Source organism: Vigna unguiculata, chromosome 10 (assembly GCF_037176805.1).
Source record: "Vigna unguiculata cultivar grain cowpea cultivar isolate G323 ecotype 2 chromosome 10, ASM3717680v1, whole genome shotgun sequence".
In the NCBI taxonomy this organism is placed as follows: Eukaryota; Viridiplantae; Streptophyta; class Magnoliopsida; order Fabales; family Fabaceae; genus Vigna; species Vigna unguiculata.
The window spans coordinates 36,605,972-36,623,778 of record NC_140801.1 but is presented as its reverse complement, the minus strand read 5'-3'; the positions used below and the strand labels follow the sequence as shown (position 1 = coordinate 36,623,778).

The 17,807-nt window shown below is 33.9% G+C and overlaps 1 protein-coding gene across 1 annotated transcript; it reads right to left on the bottom strand.

The window, feature by feature from the left end:
- Positions 1-12,877: 12,877 nt before the first annotated feature.
- Positions 12,878-17,080, bottom strand: LOC114167587 (ethylene-overproduction protein 1-like). The gene is made up of 4 exons (XM_028052689.2): positions 14,623-17,080; positions 14,211-14,502; positions 13,824-14,133; positions 12,878-13,595 (listed from the first exon to the last, which is right to left on the bottom strand). Exons 1-4 carry the CDS (start codon positions 16,674-16,676, stop codon positions 13,363-13,365), a joined length of 2,889 nt encoding a protein of 962 aa, XP_027908490.2. The 5' UTR covers positions 16,677-17,080; the 3' UTR covers positions 12,878-13,362.
- Between the last annotated feature and the right edge of the window lie 727 nt (positions 17,081-17,807).

Below are 17,807 nucleotides of genomic sequence, written 5' to 3'. Positions count from 1 at the left end.
GACCATTTACTCATCCTGGAGTAGGAATTTGAAACATGGTCTTGTTTCCAAAAACTATATTAAATTCATATATGGCAATATTAAGGCACCCAAAAAGGATGAACCCCTATACAATGCATGGGAAAGATAAAAAATGATGGTTCTATCTTGGATCACAAAGACCTTGTCCTCACATATAGCTGAAAAATATGGTAGAGATCTTTAGCAAGAGTTAAAAGAGAGATTTTCTAAGGGAGATTATTTCAAGATTTCATACCTGCTTTAAGAGATTCACTCCATTCACCAAGGTGATAGAAATATATCCCAATTTTTTATAAACTTAAAGATTTTGTGGAAAGAATTGGAATCTTTGAAACCCATACCACATTACAGCTGTGATATTCAGTGCAAGTGTAATCAGTCCAGAAATTCTGTAAAATATAGAGATTGAGTATGTCATTTGCTTCATAAAGGGATGAAATGATACCTACAATCATGTTTGCACTCAAATCTTGTTGATGGAACCTCTCCTTAGCATCAATCGTGCTTTTCTCTCATAATACAACAAGAAAGACAAAATAATGGCAATCTTGGGTACAACAATGAAAGTAAAGTTGTTGTCAATGTTGTTGAGAAACAAAGTAGCTCGAAACAAGTTGAACAGGGTAACTGGAAGCCTCAAGGACGTGGTAATGGCTGGGGAGGACATGGAAGGGGAAGAGGAAGGAATCCCAATGTTGGAAAGCAATGCTCCTACTGTCATAAAATGAACCATACCATTGATGAGTGTTATTCTACACACGAGTATCCACCTTGGTTCAAGCAAAGACGGGATTTTGGTTATCAAGACAAAGGTAACAATGGTCAACCTACATGCAATCTAAATGTTAAAGAATATTTGATAGGAAATGGTACTAAAACTACCGAATAAGAATCTACTGGATTTACTACTAAGTAGATACAAAAGCTCTTGTAGTTTATTGAGCACATTGAAAACCCAAGGCACAATATAAACCAAGTTCAAAGGAAAGACTCAAGCACATTCAACTATATCGCACAACAATGTAGTATTTCTTGGATTTTAGACACTGGTGCCACTAACCATGTCACATACACTAAAGAACATTTTGTTGCCTTTCATAAAATTGAACCTATATGCATAAAATTACCTAATTCTTCTACTGTCACTATACATTTTGCTGGGACAGTACAATTTTTAGAAAATTTTATCATTTTTAATGTTCTCTACATTCCAGAATTTACTTTCAATTTAATATTTGTCCAAACCTTGATCAAAACTTGAATTGTGTTCTTACTTTCTCTTCTAAGATGTGCCAGATTCAAAGCAGTCCTACCTTGAAGACGATTGGACATGCTAAATTCATCAATGGCCTATATTACTTACAATATTTTCCTGTATCGAATAAGAACTTTGTTTGTTTTAGTCTAGCTCTGAATTGTAAAAAAAAATGATATTGAGTTTTGGCACTTTAGATTAGGAGATCTTGGGAACAAGGTTATTGAACAAATTTGTACCAATTTCCTTTATGTGCAATCTGTGAATAATTCTATCTATGACATATGTCATTATGCCAAGTATTTCAAGCTTCTCTTTCCCCATAGCACTATTACCTCTATAACTATGTTTGATGTTATACATGTAGATATATAGGGTCCTATGCCTGTTATGTCGATTCATGGTCATAAATATTTCTCAAGTATTGTTCATGATCTAAGTAAACACACATAGGCTTTTATGATGCATTCTAGCGTCGAAACTAGGTCCCTACTAAGGAATTTCATTACTTATGCTAAATATTAGTATGGAAAAGATATTAAAATCATCAAGTCTAATAATGGCCTTGAATTCAATTACATTTATCTGTATAGTCACTATGGTATTGCTCATCAGCATAGTTGTGTTGAAACCCCACAATAAAATGTCATTGTTGAAAAAAAACACCAACATATTTTGAATGTTGCTCATAGCTTAATGTTTCAATCTAACTTGCCTAAATCTTATTGGACATATGCTATTTCTCATGCTATTCATTTGATAAATAGGCTGCCTACTCCAACTCTCAAAACTAAGTCCTTATGAAATATTTCATGGTGACCCTCCTACTCTCCTTGATTTGAAAGTTTTTTGTTGTCTTTGTTATGCCTCTACTTTGGAAAACAATAGAACTAAATTTGACCCTAGGGCCAGAAAAGGTGTTTTTATTGGTTATAAAACTGGTGTGAAAGGATACATAGTTTTAGATATCAAGACAGGGGAGATTTTCATAAATAGGAATGTTATTGTTTATGAACATGTCTTTCCTTATGTAAACAATGAGGATAAAACAAGAAATCTAATTAAAGAAAGTGAAGGAAATATTGATGATGTTTTCTATGATTACATCCACACTGACAACAATACCCATGTTACCCAAACTGGTTATGATTTATGGGCTGAAGACAGTTCTATTCATACATCTGAACAAGAGAACCTTGTAGACTCTACAACAAAGATAGAACCTGATTCTACTCATATAAGAATATTTGACAGAGTTAGATGCGTCCCAGATTATCTTAAAGATTATCATCATCTGGTCAATCTTTCTAACTCTACTCACAATAATATAGAGTTCAAAAATGCTCTCAAAACCCTTTATCCCATCTCTACTATTCTCTCATGTCACTCTTTATTTGAAAAATAGTTAATTTTTACTCTTGCTATTTCCTCCACTAATGAACCAAAGTCTTAAAATGAAGCATGCACTCAACCCAAATGGATCAAGGCTATGGAAAATGAAATTCAGACCCTACAACTCAATAAAACTTGGTATTTGGCCCAATTACCCAAAGGCAAAACTATTATAGGTTGCAAATTGGCGTACAAGGTTAAGTATAAGGGAAATAGGAACCCTTGAAAGACACAAGGCTCAACTTGTGGTAAAAGGATACACTCAACTCAAAAGGATAATTTTCTTGGATACTTTTTCCCCAGTTGCAAAGTTAACTTCAGTTAGACTTCTCCTTGCTATTATTGCCACTAAAAATTGGCATTTACATCAACTTGACGTAGATAATACCTTTCTTCATGGGGATTTAAGAGAAGAAGTGTACATGACCCCTCTACCAGGCCTTGATACTCAAGGATAAGTGTGCAAGTTATGCAAATCCCTTTATGGTCTAAAACAGGCTAGTAGGCAGTGGTTTGACAAACTATCTTCCTTTTTAATCTTTATTGGTTTTGTTCAATCTCAACCTGATCACTCTCTTTTTGTTAAAAATAATTCTAGCTATTTTCTAGCTCTCCTAGTGTATGTAGATGATGTTATTTTAACAGGAAATTCCTTGAAGGAAATCGAACATGTTAAGACTCTCCTACATAATGCCTTCAAGATCAAATATCTAGGAGATCTCAAATATTTTCTTGGGTTTGAAGTGGCTAGATCTAAGAAAGGCATACACACATGCTAGTGCAAGTATGCCTTGGATATTCTAAATCAAATTGGCATGCTCAGATGCAAACCTTGCTTAACACCTTACCTTAAAGACACCAAAGCTCTATATGATGCTACTGAACCTCTAACAGACCCCACAATTTATAGACAACTAATAGAGAAGATCCTCTATGTCACTAACACTAGGCATGATCTATGTTTTTCCATACACTTACTTAGCCAGTTTATACAGGCACTTACTGTCAATCATTATGCTACCATTCAACATGTCCTAAGATACATAAAGGTCAGTCCTTCACAAAGATTGTTCTTTCTACTGACAATCACATCCAATTGAAAGTTTTTAGTGATTCTGACTAGGGGACTTGCCTGGACACCAAAAAATCCACAATTGGATTCTACATCTTCCTAGGTTTTTCTCTAGTTTCCTAGAAATCCAAGAAACAAGGAACTATTTCTAGGTCCTCCACTAAGACAGAATATCGAGCCCTAGCCACTACAACATGTGAAGTTCAATGGTTAAGCTACCTCCTTTGTGACCTTCAAATTGAACCAACAGACATTGTTGTTATGTATTGTGACAATAAATCTACGCACCACATCGCCCACAACCAAAGCTTCCATAGCGCACTATTGACTATCACATTATCCGTGAAAAGGTGCAATCTAACCTCTTCCATTTTCTTCCCATACGCTCAAAAGAACAACTTGCAAACGGATTCACCAAAATCATCCATCATCGTTAGTATCACATCATCACCTCCAAGCTTGGCCTATTGAACATCTATAGTCCAGCTTGAGGGGGGATGTTAAAGTAGGAGGTATAGAAGGTTAGGGTTAGTTAGAAAGGTAAGAACTTGTAGCTTATGGTTACCTTTGTGAGAGTTTCATAGAACCTATTTAAGATAGGTTTCATGTTCTTGTTTGATTAAGTTTGTGTAAACATAAATAAATCTATAAAAAAATTTATGATTTCCCATGCTTGTTTTTTCCTTCTCTCTTGTTTGCATCCCTTTCATTCATAGAGCAACCGTTGTTCATCTCTGCCAACCATTCTTGAGCTACTGCCATGGGTGAACCCACAACTCTAGCGTTTCACGTTCTTCTCTACCAAAGCCATTAAGGGGATATCTGACTTTTGAAAAAAAATTCATAATTGTTTATTGTATTTCGGAAAATAAATTCCAGAAATGGTGAGGTGCAAGAAGAAAATGATGAGTTGCGGGAAGTAATTGCTTTATTTCGGCATGAACAATGGTAAATGCAGTAAGTCCACTTAATTATTTGCATTTGTAAATTCTTCTTGAATTAAACTTATTACGAGAGTATAATGGTAAGGAACAAACATGAGTATTTAAATATGTGAAAAAAGTAATAAGAAATATGAGATTGTGTTTTGAAAATTTTTGTAGTTTTCCATAAATCTTATTTGAAGATTTTTATGCGATTCATTTTTATTGATCAGATGATCTAAAAAATACTTTTGCAAATAAGTGTATCTAAAACAATTTTGCAATGTTTTTCCTAATATTATAAATCTATCTCCTTTGTTTTTAATTCCTTTTCTTAATGTTGCAGGAAGTCTTTAGTGCAACTTATTATATTGGCTTTTCTTACATTCTCTTTATGAATTATTAGGGACCAGAAAAGGGCACTTTCTCCACCATCTCACGGTTTTCTTTCTGCATTTCCAAACTTTTTTTTCTCTCCTTTTATCCTTTTAGTAATAACAAATCAAACAACATAATTCGAGATCTAATCAAAACAAGAAATTTCGTTAATTCTTTCGAGGGATGAACATAAAACTTCATCAAAATTTACACATAATAGGGTTCGAAACTCGATGAACAAAAACAATTCGCACAATCAGATTTCAAAATTCGGTGAAAAATAAAATTCACAAATAATAAAATTTCGAAATTCATTGAAAAAATAATAACCAAATTTCAAAATTTTATGAATAAAAAACACATTCACATATTAACAAAATTGTTATTTTGGTAAGCAGAATTACAAAAATACCACTATGGGCCCAAAATGCTGCCCAATCACTAAAGTAATGTGGAAATGACATGAACTAGACATGGAAATGACATGGACAGACATGACAATGATGTGGCAACTCTCTCTTCATCTTAAGATTATTATCGAAGCTCCAAAGTTGTTTCACAAAATACCTAAAAAGTAATTAGAAACAAAGTTAGACCAATTAATGTTAAATTACTCAAAATTTAGAATAATGGCTCAATGAAGCCCAATTAAGCAAAATATACTAACAAAAGACAATTAAGCACTAACAACCATCAAGATGGGCACAAAAAGGCAATGGAATAAGGGAAAATATAACTCATCAGTAATAAAGAATCAAAGTTTAACTCTCTATGATTTTGTATTTTTTATTTTATGTTTTGTAGTAGTAATACCTATTTTTTATATTTCAATAATATGTATTGCTTATTTCATTGGATATTATCATCTTCTTTTCAGGCCATGGAACATGAAGCAATACTCTTAACAAGGTTGAAAAAAATGGTATTAATTTGGACCTACCTAAAGTCAAATCAAGTAAGGAATTGCTTAGAAGGATCCAAATCAAATGTGAGAAAATAACAAGTATTGATATGCTAGGTAAGCCACCTATGGTTGCTTCTATGTTTGAAGTTGGAGGCCAAAGTGAAAAAAACACTTTTACTCCTACTATGAGGCAAGCACAAAATATTCAACCTAGGAAACCTCAAAAGAATAACATAGTTGAAGAGGCCATTCATGATTCAAGAGCAAGGATAAAAGCCATTAAGAGATCCCTAAACATAGTTCATGCCAAACAAATGTCAAAGAAAAGAAAAATCTACAAAACAAAGCAATTCTACCTCAAAGCTTCAAAGCATTGAAAAAGACCCAATTGAAGTTGACAAACAATAGCCACAAAAACAAGAAATAACAAAAGAGGTGAATTCTGCGAGGGTCCCAAATGAAAAAAATGAAAAAGGGATTGGTTGAAAATGATGGGTCAATGATTAGGCAAAAGAGTGTCGCCAAGAAGAAGCCACACGGATCGAAATTTTGTAGATCAATGCTAATTGGTGAGTTTCTTGATGAAAATGTAGAGAAAGATGAACAAGACAGGGAAGAAGAAAGTGTGCATCAAGATGAAGAATGTCAAAATCAAAAAGTTGTTGAACAACTTACTGAAGAAGAAAATGTGTTGCTTGAGAAAAACATTGAAATCAATGCATCTGAAGGTAATATTACAATCTCACCAAGTTTATTATTCTAAGCTTTTATCATTTATTTTGTAGCTTAGCTAATTTTAATGTCAATTAGGCATAATCAAGAAACGATCATGGAGACCAACTAAATGCTTCCAAATACATGCAAGAAATACTCAACATTGTCCAAAAGTCATCTTGGACAGAAATGGAGAGCCTATTGGTCCTAATGACAAAGTTGTGTCTGACTTGAGTAATTTCCTTGGGACCATAGCACGGAATTCAGACTTTTGTCCTCTAATTTACACAAACTTCAAGGCTCTGGTCAAGGAGTGCAGGGATCAAATGTGTAAATATGTTATGGTATTTGAATAAAGTTCTTCAAATATTTGAATTATTAAATATTTGTGCATATGAATGATGATATGTTCTTTTTAAGAAAAATTCAATATTTCTGAGAAAGGAGAGAAAGCGGTTTTCAGTCGTATAAATGATGCATGGAGACGCTATAAGTGTTATATCAAGAAAATACATTTTTTGAAATATTCCACTTTGAAAGAGCAATTGAAATATCATCTGTTGAACATTCCTGAAGATGATTTCAAGCAATTGATAGCATATTGGAAGAATAATAATATCATGGTATGAACATTTTATGTGTTATAAATAAAATCATTGTAGTGATATCTAAAAACTATAATTTTTTTTAAGATCTTGTAGTACATTTATATTGATGTATGTTTTCCTTTCCAAACTACAAAGCATTAGTGAAAAGAATGCAATGAATATGGCTAAGCAAAAGTATATGCATCATATGGGACCAGTCGACTTTGCTAAAGTTCGAGTTGAATTGGTATGATATAATTGGGTTATGTCTCATCTTATATGTCTACTAATTTTCATTAATATTGGTTTTACTACTAATTTTTAATTAATAGAGTGTTGAGAGGGTGATGGAGAAGAAGTTAGTAGAGCTGAAATGTTCATTAAAACTCGACAAGGTCGTCCAGATCGTAAAGAAAAGTGGTGGATGAAGAAACACTAGATGTTATTGTAAGTTTATTTGTACATATGAAATATGTTTGAAAGATCTATATATTTTACTTATTGATAACATTGATGTTTTTTGTTAGTCTAAGCTCCAAAGTTCTATTGAAGACTTGACTAAATCTAGGGAACAAACATTTGAGTCATTGTTTGGAAAAGAAAAGTCTGGCCAAGTTCGTTGCTATGGGAGGAATATGAAACCCTCAATATTGAAGAAAAGTCAAGAAATTGATTTTATCCAAAAAGGACATGCCATTAAAATGAAAGTTATAACAAAGAGGATGCAAGGCATGGAGGCAATGGTGAAATTCATGCTTAAGCAACAAAATCCTAATTTGGATGAGAATGATATAGAAGAAATGATGGCACAAGCATTAGGCAATGAAAGTAGTGTTGTTGGTCCACGCTCTTCTATTGGAACTCATGTTCCTAATAATGTTGAGGTACTTATTAGAATCTTATAAACCTTTTCATAAATGGGGAATGACTAGTCAAAAATTATAAGTCTACAAATGACACAACTTTATATTAGTGCCTTTTGATTTGAAAATATGATATGAAGTTTGTTTTAGAAGTGAGACAAATGTGAATTAGTTAGATGGCATATGTAAATAGTCTTATTTAGATTTTTCTTTAAAATTATTGAGATTGAACCGAGTTAATTTGATTTGTAAATATGCTAGTTATTTTCTGAGATTGAGTGAAATGTATTACAAGGTTACTAGGTTTTTTAAATTGAATTGGTTATTAGGTTTTCAAAGGATATGTTTGATGTTGATAAATGTTAATAGTCATGATACCATGTTAATAATCATTAGAAGGAGACTAATTGTCATAATTTACGGGTACTACCAACTTGTTGTTACTATTAAAAAGAAACAAATAGTACTTTTGTTGATACAATGTTCATCCACTTAATGTTACTCCATATAAAAGAATTGTTTTTTTCTTGAATGATGTTATGATTGATAGTGGGGTTTTTATGTGTTGAATCAAAAGTTGTGCTTCTACATTTCAAATTTAATATGACACTCTTACTATTATAGTGAGAAAGCATACTAGGAATTTAACATCTCAAGGATTCATGAAAAAACTTAATATTATTGTGAATATTCATATTCCCATCATTGCCTAAAAACTAATCATTAATCTCTCTACACTTTATTAGGAGCATGAAATCTAAATATTACATGCATTAGCAATCATACTTATACGCTTTCTTTTAAGTTGGTACGTTTATTCATGACTTCATATTTTTAATCTTAATCTTTTTTGTAGGATGAAGATGAAGATGAAGATGACAAGAGGACTCACAAAATGCAGAAATAAATTTAATATTTTTCCTGAATATGAGTTGTAATTTCTTTTGAATTTCAAAGTATATTAGGTGACATTGCATTAGCTTTTAATGTTTTTAGTTGTACAATATTATTTCACATATACATTATGGTATTTACACATTTAATTTTATTACCAAATGTTATGACTTTTACTTATGGTTTCTTCAATTATAAAACTTATGAATGTGGATTTAATTGTCTATTATCTTATTTATTTCATAATTTAAAATAAATAAGTCTTTTAATAATTTATATGACTTGTTATATTTTTATCTTGCTCAAAATAAATTGGAAGAATAAAAAATTAATTATTTTTTCATAAATGCTATAACTTTAGTCCAAAATAATAAGTCACATTTAAAAAAAATGTTCCCTAAAAATACAACTTATAAGAATAAATCACATTTTTAAAGTGTTGCTTAAATGTTTTTGTTGAAAAATCTCAAATAGGTCCTAAGATTTATTTTAGTCTCAATTAGGTCCATATTTTTGAAAATATGTAACAATTAGGCCCATTCCGTTACTATGGCGTTAACGGTGTTAAGAATATGCCACGTGTCAGCTTCTCATTTTTTTGAATTTTTGAATTTTTTAAATTTTTTTTAAATTTTTTTTAAAATTTTTAAAATTTTTAATTTTTTTTTTTGAAAATTAGTCATGCCATGTGTCACATCAATATTGTGACACGTGTCAAGTCAGTAAGGTGACACGTGTCAAGTCATTCTTTGAATCTCAATTTGGTCCATATATTTGTTATTTTAATTATATTTCAGTCCATTTTTTTTAATTTTCAATTTCATCCTCTCCAAATTGAGATCAAATTTAACTTTTATATAAATTTTATAATGATATTTTTATTAAACATTTTAATAATATTAAGTTTATTTTATATTTTGTTTTAAAATTTTAAAATATTTATTTTAACTTGTTACAAATTTGTTTTAAATAATTTATATACAAATGTTAGAGTTGGTTTAAAATTAACAATTTTATAAATTTAAATATAAAATTTTAAAACAATTTTGTAAAAAGTTAAAATAAATATATTTAAAAAATTTTTAAAAAATGGACTGAAATGTAATAAAAATAACAAATATATGGACCAAATTGAGATTCAGACAATGATTTGACACGTGTCACCTTACTGACTTGACACGTGGCACAATACTGACATGACACGTGGCATGAATAATTTTCAAAAAAAAATTAAAAAAATTAAAACAAAAATTAAAAAAATTTTAAAAAAATTCAAAAAAATGTGGAGCTGACACGTGGCACATCTTTAACACCGTTAACTCTATACTAACGGAATGGGCCTAATTGTTACACATTTTCAAAAATATGGACCTAATTGAGACTAAAAAAAATCTTAGGACCTATTTGAGATTTTTCAACAAAAACATGGACCAAGGGAGTATTTTAACCTAAGAATAAATCACATTTTTAAAGTGTTGCTTAAATGCTATCAAAAGAAGAGGTAGCATATAAAATGTGTTGCCTAAAGAATAGTCAACATTTAAAATGTATTACCAAAAGAATTGGCAATGTCTAAAATGTGTTGTCTAAAAAATATGCAATGTTGGAAATATGTTGCCTAAAACTATAAATAAATCGTTGCCTATACACTCATAAAAAAGTGTGGTCTATTGTACTTTTCTAAGACAACGATTTTCAAAACATTGGTGGCCTTAGGAAAAAAATCGTTGCCTTTGAGCAATGGCCACGACTACAAACTCCAAGGTTGGAAAAATGTTGCCAAACCGTTGCCTAAACTTAAGGTCACAAATATACTGCTTTAGGAACCACTTTTCAGTTGTTGTCTAAACTAAAAAAAAAATGGTGTAGTGTAGCTAGCCCGTCTAGACCTTCAACCCAAATTGAGCCTTCCGACCTTCAATCTGAGAGAGCACGTCTTAATTTTTTGTATGAAACGACCCATCTCGACCTTCAGCCTACGTTGGCCTATCTTGACCTTCGGCCTACGTTGGCCTGTCTTGACCTTCGGCTTAAGATGACACAACTCGAATCGATATATGACCCAGATCGAATGTATTATGTTTAAGAGTTAATTATAATCTTCTAGTGTTTTCAAACCCACCTTAGCCCTAACAAGAGGCTTTGGGGGATGGAACTTTTTCTTTGCCCACTCAATTGGTGGCCCCCTAAATGGGGCTTTTACAGGGTTGGGCTAGGGCTAACCCATGGGCCACGAGTCAAGTTAACAACTTTATTATTATCATTAGCACAAATTATAAATCAAATTAAATAGGGAAGCCTTAGATTAATAGGTAACATTTTTAAAAAGCCTATGCATAATGATATGTTTAATAACTTTTCTATTTTGAAATTTTTTTGGTATCAAGACGAGGCCTAAAAACATTTCCAAACCTATTCAAGTGTTTTGGTACTTTCCTCAAGTAAATTGGATCAATATTAATATTGATAGTGCTACTAGAGGAAGTGCATAGGTTTATGCTTGTGCTAGGATCTTTAAAGGAAGTATATAGGAGCTCTTATCAGAACAATAAATAAGAAAACTCATAAACACATCAAAAGCCTACATATGACAACAGTACAAAGCCTACCTAAGATGGAAACACATACAAAGCTTGTTTAAACAACAACACAAAGCTTGTTTGACATCAGCACAAAGCCTGCCTAACAATACCATAAAACCTGCCTAAGAGGACAATTTAAAATGCATAAGATGACCATCTATAGCACGACCAAATGGTCAATCCAATTGCAAGCATAAAGCATACTACAACTCGGCCAAAGGGTTAGTTATAGTTACAATATGTTTGTTCCACCTGACAATCAAACTTCCAAGCTTGGAGGGCTTGTGAACCTACCCGACCTGACAAATACAAGGCTCATTCAACATTATTGGGCTGAAGTGGCTAAATAATATTAAAAGAGATATTTATTGGTCCTATTATCGTACATTAACAAAATATATGGTCAAATCTTAGTAGTTTGATTATATGATATATCAATATCACAAATATCCTTATATTATATATCAATAGAATATATGGTTAAATAATATATTATTGTTATTATCATGCTAATCTATCACATATGTGGTAAGATTTTATTATTTATTGATATTCTTTGATACTCTATATTTTGTAACAGAGCTCATACGACCTAGAAACCCTATAAATATATATAGTATTTTCCTAGTAAGGACAACTCAATTCATACTCCAAACTATATTTTCATATAACCTTATACTCTCTCACTGACTTGAGTATCGAAAAGTCTTTTATTGATTATTTTTTCCCTTTGGACAATGAGGGATTCGATTCCGACCATTAAAAACATTCAAGTCACCATTTGTTTTTGTCACGTGTCCAAAGGACCACACTCCAAATCTTGATAAAAACAAAAATAAAGATTTTACTTACTATTAGATAACATGTTTATCGAAAAATTCCCACGAAGTTGCTAGATTTTATTGTTACATGCATCCTCCCCCGAAACAAAACAAAATTTGGCTTATTTAGTATGTTGTGATACATGAAGTAAGCAACTCGTATCCATTAAGGTCACCAAAGCCAAATAAAACTTGTTAAAAATATAGGAAGATCACAAACAGAATATGAAAGAAAAAAAAAAAAAAAAACTAATATTTCTTCGTCCTTGTAATTGACCATAGGGTTTTACTCCTTCAATAACGTTTTACAAGGCAATATAAAGCTTTAAAACAACTCACACAATAATAAAAACGTGAAAGTAATACATACAAATGAACTAAGCACACATTTAATGGTTAAAACTTATATAACTAGTTATAGATTTGTCTTTCCCAAGGAGAACCCATCATGAATAAAGGTTAAAAAGGTCGTTAGGGAAAATTTTGTTTATAAGTGGAAAATGTTACACCACAATGCTGAGACAACATTTGCTTAGGAGAACAAATGTAATGGTAAGTACTCTAACTCTTGGACTTACATAACACATTGGTTTTCATGTACATGTTTTGTCTAACTAGTAACTGATCACCAATTTTCTGGTGTAGCATACTAGAACCACAGTATGTACTATTTGACCATACTCTGAAAAATTCATAGGCCATCATTACATTTATTTACAAGTGTAATCTTGCTTCTCTACTTCCTCTTCTCTCTTGTAATCCAAATTTGACCTTTGCAATTTTTTTCTTTCTGTGTTCCACTCTTTTGAAGGTCAGATGAAAGATATATAGATCGTGCCATTTTTGGAGAAAATTCTAACAGATAAATGACAATGATGATAGGTTGGGAAGAATAGGGTTTTCCCTATAAGGAACACTACTGGAAAGCGTGTTTGTTTTTGAAACATCTGATTCTACTACTTTGGTTGTTCTCTAAGATGCTCTCGTGCTTTGTTACAGAGATCAAGAATTTCATTATTATTAGGATCAAGACAGAGGCCCGCTTCACAATCCCGCACAGCAGAAGCATAATCACCCATGGATTCATAAAATGCTGCTCGAAGATGTAATAATTGTAGATCTGGCTTAAAATCGATGGCTCTTGAAAGCTCTGCTATTGCCTCAGCTTCCTTGTGATCATCCATCAAAACTGGTAGACAAAGTTTGAGTCAGAAGTTGATATATGCTTCGTGCATGCATGCAATAACATTGTACTAATATGTTTCAAAGGTTTGAGTATATTGTGCTCATATTGCTTTATCATGATGCATGTTGAAAGCAAACAATGTTATCTCAACATGAACCAATATAAGCACAAACTCAAAAGATCACACTTCATTACTGATCAAGAGGAAACAATGGATAATAGAAACAATACCTGCTGCTCTATATCTGTAAGGATAAGTCCTGAGAGGGTCCAATTCTGATGCCATACTAAGATCACTCTTTGCCATATCACGATCACAATATTCTGAACGTTTCTCATATGCTGATGCGTTGCTTCGAGCCTTTTCTATTAGCTTTGTCATCTCATCATATGCTGCTTTGCGATGGTTTTTAAGATGATATACTCGTGCCAACCCTTGATGTGCTCGTGTATGCTTGATGTTGAGTGCATTCATGTAGCAGTCAGCAGCAAGGTCTAATTTATCACAGTCTACATAGACACTCCCTAGATTATTTAGTGCCTACAAATTCATAAGAACGACAATATAATAAGTACATTATCAACATAACATGTTTAATCCAAAAGCTTGACACCCACTTGCCCTTTCCGAAGACCATCTGAAGGGCACCTTAGAGCTTCCTCTAAGAGATGGATCACATACTTAGAAGACTCTGAATCAAGATTTGAGTCTGCTAATGCATATGCTTTGAGAAAGTAAGCTTCAAATGATCTTTGAATTGAAATAGATTCCTCAGCCTTTGCTAATGCTTCTTCACGATGACCAGTGTCATACAATATCCAACCTTCATACACAAGTCTTTCATGGTCAGAAATAGAATGATTTCTAGCCATCCGCAAACTACGCATGGCAGCCTTTGGACAATTCAACCTGCAAGATTAAGGAACATACATCAACACCATAATAGTCAATCTGCAACATCAGAATTTATACCAGAAATGGCTAGTGTAAGAATAAGAGATAATTGAATTAATGTAGATATTCAATCACCGTAGCAAAAGAAGAGATTGTCGAAAACGTAAAAGACTTTTCCCCGGATCATTTGCTAACATTTGGTGTACAACAGCCAATGAACCAATATCATCAACAGAGGACCACCGATCATACAACTGCATCCAACAATCAGCTTGGCACCACTGTTGAACAACAGGACTGAGAAGTTCTATCAAGTGCTCACCATGCATATGCCCATAAAACAGCATATAATTTGGATCCAACGTCAAAATTGCCCGAACATCTCTAAGGGCTGCTTCATAATCCTCCATGGCAATCAAGAACCAAGCTCTCAGTTCAAGGCAATCTGCAGAAACCTTGAAACCGATTACTTTATTGATTTCCGCAATGGCAGATTCAATCTTGTTCTCTTCCAAGAAAGAAACAGCTCGAAATTTATAAGGAAATGAAAGAGTTGGATCTAACTCAGATGCAGATAGCAAGTCCATTTGTTTCTCCTTCCCCATACAATACAAAGACCTTTCTTGATACATCCACCCAACTGGTTTTTGTTCAGAAACAATTGAGTTCATCAACTTATACGCTGAATACGTGTGGCCACGCTTGTATTTTGCCCTTGCAACTCCCACTGTAGAATAAATATGCCCTGCTTCCACTGCTGACTCAAACCAATGCTGTGCATCTTTGTATTCTTTTCTCTCAAGCATAACAACACCCATTTGGTGAAACGCAAGTTGCTTCTCCCAACCATCATTTGCACACTCCACTAACCTCTCCAACAACATCACAGTTGTGTTAGATCTCATCTCTTCCTCCATCGCAACCTGACTCAAAAAGTAGTACAACATGAATGACGCGTGTCCCGCCATGGCTAGCCTGTCCCTACCCTCTGGACTAGAAAGCATCCTCACAAAACTCGAACACTGCATCGAACTTGGAAGCTCTCGGAGAAACACCTGCAAGCAAGCTGCAACAAGAAGGTATGCAGTTTCCTCCAATCCATACTCAATAAGCAACAACGCATTCTCCAGGTCACAAACTAGCAAAGCCAAATGTACGTCACAGGCATGCTTCATCTCCTCACAACAAAAACGATTCGCAAAAGACAACAACTCCAACACAGCGTTAGGCTCCAAATGGGTCAACTTCTTACTTCTACTGAACTCCTTAGCAGCTTTCAGTGTCTCAACGGAAAAACCATTCTGGGAAAAATTAATGTGCTCCCTTCTTGACTCTACGAATTCCCCATACAACATTGTCTTAAAGGGCCTCGAAAGTGAGGCTATGTTGAACCTATTGCACCTAACTTCATCTTCACCGACAATGAACGACATGTCACCATCCTCTTCCTCCGACGCGGGGCGTTGCTCATCGTCGTCATCATCCTCTGTGGTCATCATTGCACTATAACCATCATCACTATCATTTTCGTCATCCACTGCACTTGCACGCGTGCACGGGCAAGGATCAAACACGGACTCTGGGTCATAGCCTGGCTCCAAGGTGGCGCGGGGACACTCGAGGTTCCTGCCGCTGCAGTCCATGGAAGACGACCCGATGAGCTCGTCCTCGCGGCGTTCGTGGCGCAGCCACGCCGCGAGCACGACCTTAGCATGCACGTTAGTGGCGTGCTGCCGAGCGGCGCGAAGGCTGCGGCGGAAGAGTTTGGGGTCTGCTAAGCCTCGAAAGATGGTGCATTGCTGGAGGAAGACCTCGGTGCGCTCGAACTGGGGGCACTCCTCGGCACGGCGATACGCACCGGCGAGGGTTTCCACTAAATCGGGAGAGACGAGGGACGGTTCGATTTTGGGTTCAAGAAGTTCTGTCATGGGGAGGCCATAAGGGAGGAGGGAGCCTTCACAGAAGACAACCTCGGAAGCTGAGGTGGTGTTCGGAGAAATGAAGTTCCGGTTGGATTTGGTTCTGAGGGTTTGGGCCTTAATGTGGTCGTGGAGTTGTTGGAGAAGCTTATCGCCGATACCGCTGCCGGTGGCGGTGCCGGAGGAGGGGTTGAATGCATAAAACTGAGTGCCCTTGCAACCGTCGATGATGTTGAAGCTACGCATTATTGGGAAGATGTTGTATTGCATTGTTTTCCAGAGTACGAATGAATAATCTCTAAGGTGGTGACGACATTGGACATAGGACACTGCAAGCACCGTTGGTTTGAGGGAAAGAGCAACGTAAAGAATAGGAATGAATTGGTAGATTTTTTTTAGGATTGTTTGTTGTTTTGTATGGTTTGTGCAGAATTTTTTTTTCTTTTCCTTTTCCTTTTTCTTTTCCCCTTCCCTGAAGTTTTGTTTTGGTTTCTTATTTTTTTATTTTGCTTTTGGGTTTCCGAGAAAATGGAGGAAAAGGAAGAAGCAGAAAATAGGGAAGGTGTAGGAAGGGAATAGGAACGATGGAGGAATGGCCAAGTAGGTGTGATGAGGTGTTGATAGAGGTGGCCGTTAAAGCAGTTATGTTTTTCCTCTCTCTTAGGGTTTTTTTCTCTTCCTCTCCCTTCTCTATGTACTTTTTCTGATATCCTTTTTTTCATTCTAAATATATGAATTTGCCCACTTTTTTCTCATTAGGGTTTGCTATTTCTACTCTCTTTGAATTTGCCTCTAATTTTTATTTTGTTCAAAATAGACAAGATTAGAATGACAGAGAATGGGTACAAATATGTTAAGAATGAAATTAAATTTTTGAGATTTTGGATATTTGGTATATAAGTTTTTACTCTCAGCTTAGTAAACATGCAACTTTGGGATTTTGGAATACTCCAAAAATCCATTCCTGGGACTTTGAAATTGTCTTGTATATTGAAATATAATAAATATAATAAATATTTAATTATTTTTGCATAAAAAAATCTTCTTGATAAAAGAAAACTTTGGGATTTTGGACAATATCTGATGTCAACTATGTTTTCTTTAGGTATTGTGAGAGAGTGTCAACTCTTCATTTCACATTTGACTAAAAACACTGAAGATGGAAAAAACCAACCATGTCACCCACTGGCCACATGCATAGCATATTGGCTTTTTAGTTTGAAATGGAGGGATTTCTTTTTGTTCCCATATTTTACTTCTACATCTTTATAAATATGAACATGTTTACTTTGCCTTTGTAAAATTATTTTCAGATTGTAATCTGAAAGGTTTTTTTTTTTTTAATTTCAAAGTATACAATCTTGAAGTCATTTTTTTTTAAATTTTGATTTCTTAATTAAA

Excerpts from the sequence above, each read along its gene's own strand:
- LOC114167587 (XM_028052689.2), bottom strand. The coding sequence starts at position 16,676 with ATGCAATACAACATCTTCCCAATAATGCGTAGCTTCAACATCATCGAC. Across the intron at positions 14,134-14,210 it reads ATGGTCTTCGGAAAGGGCAA|GCACTAAATAATCTAGGGAG; the intron begins GTGGGTGTCAAG and ends ATGAATTTGTAG. Across the intron at positions 13,596-13,823 it reads TTACAGATATAGAGCAGCAG|TTTTGATGGATGATCACAAG; the intron begins GTATTGTTTCTA and ends TTTGTCTACCAG.